Raw genomic sequence first — 10501 nt, forward strand, 5'->3', positions numbered from 1 at the left:
GGATTTCTGTCATCTGGAACAGAATGTCTTATCCACAGCAAAGGTATTCCCCAGCTTAATATTAGTGAGTATCTTTCAGAAACCTACTACAGTGTCAAAACATTTGGCAAAGCAGACATATTGCTGGTGGAGTAATCTTAAAATTTTAAATTAGGCTAATTTCCATGGGCCTCACTCATGAGTTTAGAACAACTAGGATTGGAAATACTGAAGAAATTTAAATTGTTTAGGAAACACTGTACCTGGTTCTTTGACCTTGAGTTCAAATTTGACCTTGGAACTTCCAGCTATTACAGCATATGTCACATCATCATCTTTTCCAACATTATTGATGATCAGTGAATGCTTGTTTCCTTCTGCCTTGATGATGTATTTCTCACTTTCAGTAATTTCTGTGCCGGCTCGCTGCCACTTCACCTTAATGCCAGCCTTTTCTGTCTCTGCCTCAAACACAGCTGTGCTTCCGGCTGTCAGCTCTGTTGTCTTTGGCTTCTTGGTAAATGCAGAAACTAAAACAAAGAGAGAGGACTCACTAAAATCGGTTTTGCAATTGTGGCATATCTGTCGTAGTCAGTGGTTGTGGCTGCAACAGCTGTCTCCTTTCACTCCCACCTGCCCATGCAAGACACAAATTACAACACTTTCCACAGAGAAGTTGTGGAATTGTCTTTGTACTTGCTGAGTTCTGCCTCTGACTGAGATGTCATATCTTCTCCACATTTTCGTGAACTAAAATGGAATGGATTGAAAGCAGATTACAGTCCCTCTTCTCATTTCTTTCCCCCTAATGAGTTCTGATTTTTTCTGAGTGAATGTAGTGATCTATGACAAGATGGTATGATATGTGTTCTTATATACAAAGCTCTCTGCATTGATTTACCATGCAGTTTTATTTATAAAGAGGAGTCTCTCTTTAGTTCTGTCCTAACAGTTGCATAATATTGCTTTTAAGCAGATATAACATTGCATTGCAAGTTAACTTAGTTTAATAGGGCAATGAAGTGTCTCTGCCTGTGTATATGTCTGTACTTGTATTTAGTCTTGAATTATATAGTCCTTTGGGAGTGAAAGGCAGTATATATACATGTCATTAGTGATTAAGACCTCCATCAGCAAAGACGTTTACCATTTACTGATATCAGTGGGAATCAGTGAGGAGCCTAAATAATGATACGGCACTTAGATACCTTTGAGGGCCTGGACCTGAGCTCTACACCATTCACTATGGTGGAAGTCATTATGATGGTCTGTTTTGAGGAGAAATCAAGCATCCATAGTATTCACCTTAACCACTGTCTAGTGAAAAGACAAGCTCAATGAGACTTTCCTTCGATCTCAGAGAATACAATCCTGGTTATTTGCTTTAAATAACCACAGAAAAAAGAAGTTTTACTGGTTTAATAGTTTCCAAAAGTACATAAGCTTGGAATTCTGGATATAAAGTTTTCTGTTAAAACACCTAGAATTTTAGATTATATATAACTTGGTGGTTAATTTTTGATGTTTGGGTTTTGAAGGAAAAAAATCTCAAAGTAGCATTTTCTTTCTATGTTGAATATTTAGTTTAATATCTGATTACAATGGCTTGGAGTCTCTTTGGAGATTATCCTTTGCTTACTTAGAGGAAGATGATTTTTTTTTCTGTAGGAAATGGAGTAATTTCCATAATGCAATAAATCAAGGACCTCTGCTTCAGGATCTGTTCCTCCAACAAGACTGCAGTTAGTGCAGTAACCCGTGTCCTAATATGCTACAATAAATTAATGTTTCATCTGTAGCCCTTCTGTTTTGGCTGATCAAGGCTTTTGTGGAAAGAGAAGCATATATTTATGATGGTCCTTTTAATTTTATTCCAGCTAAAATAATATCTAGTGCTGTTTGCATTCAAGTATTTAGTTCAGTATTAAAAGCAGCATGTACTTGCCTACATAGTATTCTGCAAAAACTAGTTTTCTAGTTAGTTACAAGATGGATCAGAATATTTCCTCTATGTGTTAAAAAGCACTTGGGCTGCTGATGAGAATTAATTAAATGATTAAGATACGGGATGAAGAAGTGTAAAGCTTCTGTTTTGACTCATATATAATCAAAGTAGCACAATAGATGGGAATGTGGAAAGCAAGCCATGTATCCTGATTTTGGCCCACTGGTGTCCTAATTTTTCTCAGGATCAGTTTTTTCTGAGGTAACTTATTTTACTGAGTCCTTTACCCTGATTTCTTTATTTAGATTTTTTTAAACTTTATTTTGAAGCAAATTTCCCATTTTATGTTCATATTTTGGCCTTAATGGCATTCGTTATCTTTTTGCTAATTGGCAGAAACTATGTTCAGGTACAAAAATACAAGTTACTAACATTCTGATTCATACACTGAATGTTTTTTGTGAATCATTATGACATCTTTTTGTTAGCTTTCCTCTTCATAACCGTGCTTTTATAAAATAACAATAATCTCATCACATTTAATTAAATCTGTCACATCTTTTGCAAATTATCAGTGTCTCTTCTACTTGGGCAGCAGTAGTAACTCCCCTAAACACAAGAACAATGGTTATAATTAGCTTTACAGTTTTGATACTGCTTTTTAAAAATGAAGGGAACATAGTATGGAACTATTCTAAAAGAAATGGTTTATATTCATGTTCATACAGGTGCTTTAGCATAAACTTAGTATGAATGTGATATGACTAATAATACCATCTGTCCATTGCATGTCCTCAGATTGCATAACTTAATTGACTTCAGTGGAGTTACACCTGCAAATATTTTGCCTAATGGCCTTCGGACGGTAATGATAATACAGTGCACATTGTCTGCATTGTTTTGCAAAGGATTCAAAGCTACTTAAACATTAATGGATTAGAAATGACTTACAAATTTTTTAGAATTTAGTGTGTATTTTATTTTGCCACACTTTGTTGTATAAAAAAGCCTAAAATAGGTTTTCTTCTTCCTCCCCCCTGCCATCATTTTATATATTTGATGAGAAAAGAAAGCTGGTTTGCAGCTGGGCCTAATAGGCTTGAGCTGCTATTGTAGTCTTCTGCATGCTTTTCTTCCATCTTCAGATAAAAGTGTCTGAATTCTCCTCTGGGAGTGGAATGTCCCTGCATGCTTTTATTTGAGTTTCTTCTATCCTCAGGCCTGGTATCCAAAGTGGTGTAATTGTTTTTAAAGAGAACATAGTCCCTTCTTCTCAGATGCCTATTGTCAGTTGCACATCCTCTGATACAGTATTGTACTTCAGTAAATACCACAGCTTGATACTTTGATGCAGGGTATCATGAATAATTGCACAAGAGTTATTGTAGACAGCAACTTTCATGGCTAGAATTCAAAAGATGTTTAAAGGCGGCTAGACTATCACACAGTGGGGAGCCAGGTCAGTTTGCAGCCCACTCCTGAATTATCTACCAGCTGGCTCCCCTCCCTTTAGCTCTAGAGATAAAGCAGCAAACAGGCATATTTTTGTCTCTTGAGTGCTATCATCATCACTCTTCTATTTATCACAAGAGAATCCATAAATAAATTAATTACTTAACAGCAATGTGGCCTGTAAATGTTCCAGCCTACAAATGGCACTGTTTCAAGACATGCATACTTGGAAGTAACTCTGTGATCTGCTGCACACCCTGCAAAGTGATTAGGTTTCTTACATTTACTTTAGATGACTCAACAAAAACAGATTGTTGGCCAGAACTAAATTCACGGTGAGAAATCTCCACCACCACATCATATTTCTGGCTTTTGGGAAATATAAATTCCTATGTAGGAGTTTAAAAGTAAGTCTCTCCATCTTTTCTCTCTCTCTCTCTGTTTCCTGGCCAAAAGACTTCTTTCAGCTCCTACTTAAGATGATCGTGAATACATCAACTAAAGCATAAAATTGGACAAGCCCAAAAGCTTCCATGAGAAATAAGACCCGCAAGAAAAGTTCCTGAGAACCCATTTTCTGACAAGTAAAGGAGATTCTAACAGTCATTTTCCTGTACTTGAGGTTCAGAGTCAGTGGATGACAGCCTCCAAAGTAATGGCTCTCTGTATATCCATCTGCGTTCCCTTTCATCCTTCACTGTTTGTATTTGAAAAGGAAAAATTAGGGATGTGTAACAGGAGACTTTAGAAGAAATTACTTTGTTGCACAAGAGAGGTCGCTGAACAAGTATGTGAGGAGAATCCCATCATTTTTCATTCTGGGTGAAAAAATGGGCTCCTTAACAGGAGAAAGAGAAGTGAGAGAAAATATTTAAATCTCTGTCAGGCTGTTAGTATTTCAGCTATTCCCAGTCTCTTCTCCTTCAGTGTAGCTGCTACTTTGAGTATATCCAGGGTCACCAGCTGATTTTTATTTTCATGCACTCAGTCACACCAGTGTAATGCAGCTATTTCCCCATTGGGAATGTTTCTAAACACCACCACTCAAAACTTCTTGTCCATCCTGAGAGCCTCACTTTTGCCTGCTTCTGTCAGAAACACTTTCCCCATTTGAAAGTCTCTCTCACTTCAGCATTTGGTTTCCACCCAGATACGTCCCTCTGAGTTCCAGATATCCAACCCATATTCAAAACAGTCTTGGACACTGCTGCCACCATCAATGTGGAAAACCCAACAACTGCTATGCCTCTCATGTGATGTTGTGGAATGTCTTATACCTCTTAGGCACCAGCAGATCTCAGGCAGTATCACATGTTCAGCTGGACTCTGGACAAATGTGCTGTTAGGAGCCATTGCATGAAGCACTGAATGACCAAATAGCCCATGTCCTCTGCCCCCCTTTTTGTTAACGCTATACTTCCCCTTCAATTCCAAGCCATGCTGCCCCAGGGGAGAAAGAGGTAGCATTCTTACTAATACACTATAGCAGTTCTGGGGGCAGGGCAAAGGCACATGTGAGTGCTGATGGTGACAGGAATTATTGAAAAGGATGGGTGCGTATGTGGGGAACTGCTGTGGGGAGTTCATATGGGAAGAGAGGAGGGACATGGAGCTAATGAAAGGAAATGGGGCTAAAGCCACTTTGTGGCTGGCTCTAGCCACTCATTTTTCAGTGCTCACTTCTCATATCCCAGACTACCCTAATCACTTCTGGCTTCCATTGTACAAAGAACTTCATATAATTTCTGAATGATGCAAAACACGATTTCTACCCCAGGCAGAGCAGGAAACTGGCAGCATGTGGTCTGAAGTAGTCTTGCAGAAAATATTTCTGTGCCTCATGCTGCTGCTGCTGCCCGTACTTGTATGTGGTAGCCATCCTTCAAGAGCATTGTAATAACTGGAGATGGTTCTGTACACATGAACCATTCATTTGTGTTTGTAATGTAAGTTACAGCTTCATTAATTATTAACAAAATGCTCTCATGAATTGGAGCTCTGTGGGCAGATTGCATTTCAGTAATAATTCATTAATGGGGCTTTCAATCATGAGGCTGAAGGAATACAAAATATATGTGCTTTTGGCCAGATTAAACTAGAATTAAACCATTTAGGTTCCAAAAACAATATTCCTAACTTTTCTCATGAGTGAGATCATGAAAGTAGTATTCTGCATTCCTACCACTGCCATCTGTTAAATTTTCATACTAAATTTTCATGCTTTCCTGTTTTTCATATTCATTTTCATGCTTTCTCCCTTACTTTCTGACCTGCTCTGCAGCAGCCTCCTCCTCCACCAATCTAATTCACTATTCTCCTCCAAAACTTCCTCATGCTTTCCTATGCAAAGATGTGGAAAACAGTTAAGTTACTACCCAGGCCACTAGCCATTAAGTAGCTCCTAAGTACTGTTGTATCCCTAATAAGAGTAAAAGTTAGTTTTAAAAGCTAGAAGACACACTCCTATTTGATGATTGTCTAGAAAAAAAATGGAACAAACCTTATAGGAAATAATGTTTAAATAACTGGAATCATTTTAATTGCTAGCCATGTTCTCTAAATAATTTGGCTTGTTAAGAATCACAAGCATGAGATGGAAACCTTATCTTACAATCACTGAATTTCAAAGTATGTGTGATGTATCTGAAATCAAAGTGAGGAAGAAGTGTGGATTCCACAGGAATGATTTTCCTGAGAGTGATAGAGGAGAGCCATTCTGCTGTTCTTGTTGTTTTTTTTTTTTTTTAATTTCATTTTGCTTTTCAGAGTGGTTGCTCCGACTTCAGCACTTCATCATTATTTGGCTTATTGTGACTGTGATATGTGCATGGAGGAGAGGGATGTAAGCACTTTAATAGAATGTGTGTTAGAATAAAGCTTTGAGATTATGTTTCTGCCTTTCTGAAATAAAAAATACTAAAGATGTAGTTTTTTTATGAGAATGTCATGCATCTGGTTGAATGCACAGGCTACAACTCTGGCAGAATTTGTGATGAGTATAACTGAAAAAAATAGAAAGTTAAAGTTTTCTCCCACAGAACTGAGTTGGCTTACTGCACATTCAGTGTATTTGGTAGTGAAATATGTATATGGCCAGTGCATTGAATTAATATTAAAAAATGAGCTGTTAGCTTTTGAACTTCTTTAATTTATTAAGGCTTCATGTTGAAAATTTATCTTTACATTAATACTTATTCTTGGCATCTAGTTTTCCTTTTACACCATTTGCTTTTCCATTGAGTTAAAAGCCAAACTGTGGATAAGCAGACCAGTAATGGAGCTTGTAAATTCCTTGCTCAGGAACTATATAAAGATGCTGTGCATTCCTTAATCAGGAGCTAAGTGGCTTCTTGCAATTACAAGCTTAATCATTCCTTGATCCAAAAGCTATTGAGCTACTCAATCTTACCGTTCTTTGCCTACTTCAGCAGCTGAGATTGTAAATTCCTGTAACATGAGCAACAGGCGAGGAATAGTTTCACTAACCAGAGTCTCCTATCTCTCTGCTTGTCCATCATACTTTCTGTAGAATGCGGATGATAATGTTTGGCTTGTTTTGAATCTTGAATTACAGAAAATGAAAATACATCTATATAAATTATTATTTATTTTTGTATTACTGTAGTGCACAGAAGTTCTTCATGGTGCCAGATGCTTACAAATGTAAAATGAGGAGCTTATATTCCAACTAAAATTGTACATCCTACTCATTATTATGCAATATTGTTTATTATTATGGAATGCCAATAGCTGCTGTGCACTTACAGCTATGTTATTTATAAACCCTTGATAAAATTTCCTAATCTGAACTGCAAAATCTAGACTCCTCAGTGCATAAAATATATAAAAAGAAATGGACTGATTTTCAGAGAAGATGACTAATGCCAGACTTCTTTTTTTCCAGATTTAGTAATGCCCACATTTCCCATTAAGTCGTGTTTATGTACTAAATTTGATTTGTTTAGAAGTCAGCTGTTTCCTCTTACTGTCACAAAAGATTGTTACAGAAATGGTTGAGGTGTTTTAACCTTTTTTGACTTTTTCACAAGAAAAAACAGATCAAAACCTTCCAAAAAGCAAGCCTTTGAACAGAGAGAGCTGTGAGAAGTTTAAATGAGAGAGATAAAAGAACAAAACATTTATGCAACTGAATTTTGCAGAAAGTGATGTTTTTCAATGTGTGATAGTTTGCTCTGAAACTGAATTGTTGCAGGTGTTCTAAATGCTGTTGCTGTTGAGGAGCGTATAGATATTCTGGAAAGCCACTCCAATTTTTCTGATATTCTGTAAAGAAGTAGGACAGTGCCTCATCCTGAAGTATTTTAGTTGGACAATTTGAAGTAAAAGAATATCTTTTGAGAAATCTGTTTCATTGTTTTAGTTTAAACATTTACAGACTTTTTTTCTTTTTTACATAGTGAAGGGGTTGTTAAAAGAGCAGATATAGATACAGTATTGCTGATCGTTCTTTGGCCTGAAGCATTTTCCCTTACCTATACATTGGATGCCCTAATTCCAGTAATACACACTAGAGATCTCATAGAGTTGTTCAGTGTTAAAACTACATGATATGTGAAAGGCAGGAATTATGATTTGTAAAAGAATGAACTGCTTATTCAGCCCTCCTGAGATCATGCTCAACATTATCCTATCTTGAAATGGCTTGAACTCTATAAACAACATGAAATCCAAAGGGATTAATATTCCTTGGGAGAAGTTATGGGGCATGTGACTGGTTCTGTCTCACTCAGAGTGGGTAATAAGAGCTTTTCCTCCCCCTGCTGTGATAATCACAGTGTTTGGGCTCATTTGTTCATAAGAATTGTGTAGGACTAGTGATGTTGGACACCTGTTAGATTTCTTCTCTTTGGAGAAATAAGCTGGAATAATAAGGTCCATTTCTCTTAACCATTAACTAGCAAAGGTGGGCAACTTCACAGTCAGAGAAGCCATTACCTCCCATCCAGAGAGGTGCAAAATGTTAATTTGAAGTTTTTAATCTATGTAAAAAGAATTTACAAATGCAAAAACCGACTACTATATCAAAGGTAGTTAAACCATAAGAAATCAGAAGTAACAATGCCTAGGAGATTACACTGTCAAATTTCACCTACTCAGTCATACTTCTTTTTGCCATCATTGGCAATCACAAACATTAGACGTTTCAAGAAATCTCAAAGATCATGTGATTTTAAAAATAGAATAAGCTTATGAATATGTTCTGTTTTGTGACTGATGAGCCTTTACAGCTTGTGTTTTCAAGGTTTTCTCTACAGTCATGAGGTCTGGTATATACTTATTTTTTATATAAGGTTCCACTTTCATCTGATTCCAGAAACTGCAGCTCTAAGAACATCAAATGATGTGATAGCTGTGATAAAAACTGAAGGATTGGTGACACCACTGTTGCTTCAGAGTTCAGTGTAGAAGGGACATAGAGAATCTTGTTGGAATGAGCTATGCTTTAGTGCTTTGTGGTTCTTCATGAGAGACAGGGGTCGGATTTGTGATCTCTCTCTGGCAGCAGCTGATTCAGATATTTGGCCAAAATGAAAGATCTTCCTAACAAATGTAGGCCCTTTTGTTGTGGTGGGCACAGCAGATTTTACCCTGGATCAACCTAATGGGGGATCAATGCCTGTTCTGTCTTTTGCAAAGTACACAAAGGCCTACAGTAACAAGTATCAACAACTATTATTGACTAACTCTGAAAAGGGTATGTTGCAAAAAGACATGCACTTTGCATTCAGGTATTAGTGATTCTGAGTATACATTGGCATCAATGAAATGAGAATCTGGCTCTAAAAGTGAAGAATCCCAGATTTAGTACAGTTTCCTCCATCACTGTGTACTGTATATACACTTTTCAAATGATCAAAACTTTACTTTTCGACATCTTTTTCTCAAACTTAATTGTGGACATGGAATGCTCCTGAGCCATCTTTCTCTATCCACACACAAGTATTCTGCAGGCAAACTCTCTCTAGCTCTGCTTCCCACCGTCTCTTCTTCCTCCTTCTCAGACACAGTGTCCTTGCACCTTGCACCTCATCTTACACTTTCTAGGGCTCCTCTTCTTTCCTGTGTATGCATCTCCTGAGTGACTCCTCAGTTCTTAAAGAGGGTAAATTCTGAAACAGCTGCCATTAGCTTTAATTTTCATAGAGATTTCACTACCAAAAAATACCATCAAATGTTGCTACTGATACTTCCTGGTAAGTATCAGGAAAAAAAAACAGGAGATGTTTATACTGCCCAAAATGCCCAAGAGAGAGACCACAAGCTTCTTTCACAGCCCTGAAGGTGGCTGGGAGAGGAGATGAGAAACCCAAATAATCAGAGAATTAAATAAGTTTCACCTCTATCCTCTCCCCTCATCCAAAGTCTCTGGAGATAATTGTGTGACTGAGGGTTGCCAAACTAGTTACTGATTTCTCTACAAGATCACTCACCATCTCATTTATAATAAGTTTGTAAAATATTCTCTCTTTTTTTCTCTATATTATTTTGTTATTGAGGCATCTCATTTCTCTAGTGTACAAAAGCTAGCCCAAAGTTTTTGCCTGCGAAGCTGTTCTCAACTTTTGTCTGTCAGTTGTGATCCTTACCTGTTTTCTTTACAGGCTCTGGCATCTTCACTTTGTTTCTGCTGAAGCTCCCAGTTGTATCTAGAAGGCAGGATCTGAGCTGAACAAGAATGAGACTGCAGGGCTTTTGAGACCCCTAAAGAAACACTGAGTGGAAGCCCCCATCCTGCTCCTCCCCCTTGATCCCCCACTGTTGTCAAGTACGGCACCTTATCAACAGCGGGACACACTTGACAGGCTACATCAGCCAGGATAAATATAGCCAAGTTCCAGGAGCCAGAGAGCTCAAACCACCCAAGACTGGCTACCACTGATCTGTTGGTACAAACTGGAGCACAATCTGATGCTGCACATGCATATGATACTTTTTCTGTCCTCACATATATATAATTCATTAAGAATTCCTACACTGCCCATGTTTATAGCACATTTTGTAAACTAGATTTGACAATTATATATCCTGTATGCTGGTTCTATACTTATTGTAATCATTTGCCTGCATACTTGCTGCCTGTTTCAGGCTCTGTTATTGTTATAA

At 37.5% G+C, this 10501-nt stretch overlaps 1 protein-coding gene across 1 annotated transcript in view; it reads right to left on the reverse strand.

Annotated features, from left to right (window-relative positions):
- The window catches only part of MYBPC3 (myosin binding protein C3), a 62563-nt gene extending 52554 nt beyond the window's left edge, over positions 1-10009 (reverse strand). The window contains exons 1-2 of the mRNA XM_026093232.2: positions 9985-10009; positions 243-509 (exon numbers count right to left, since the gene is read on the reverse strand). Coding sequence (XP_025949017.2) covers positions 243-509; positions 9985-10009 — 292 coding nt within the window. The remainder of the gene's footprint in view (positions 1-242; positions 510-9984) is intronic.
- Positions 10010-10501: the final 492 nt, after the last annotated feature.

The sequence above is a fragment of the Dromaius novaehollandiae genome, chromosome 5 (genome assembly GCF_036370855.1).
Source record: "Dromaius novaehollandiae isolate bDroNov1 chromosome 5, bDroNov1.hap1, whole genome shotgun sequence".
Taxonomy (NCBI): Eukaryota; Metazoa; Chordata; class Aves; order Casuariiformes; family Dromaiidae; genus Dromaius; species Dromaius novaehollandiae.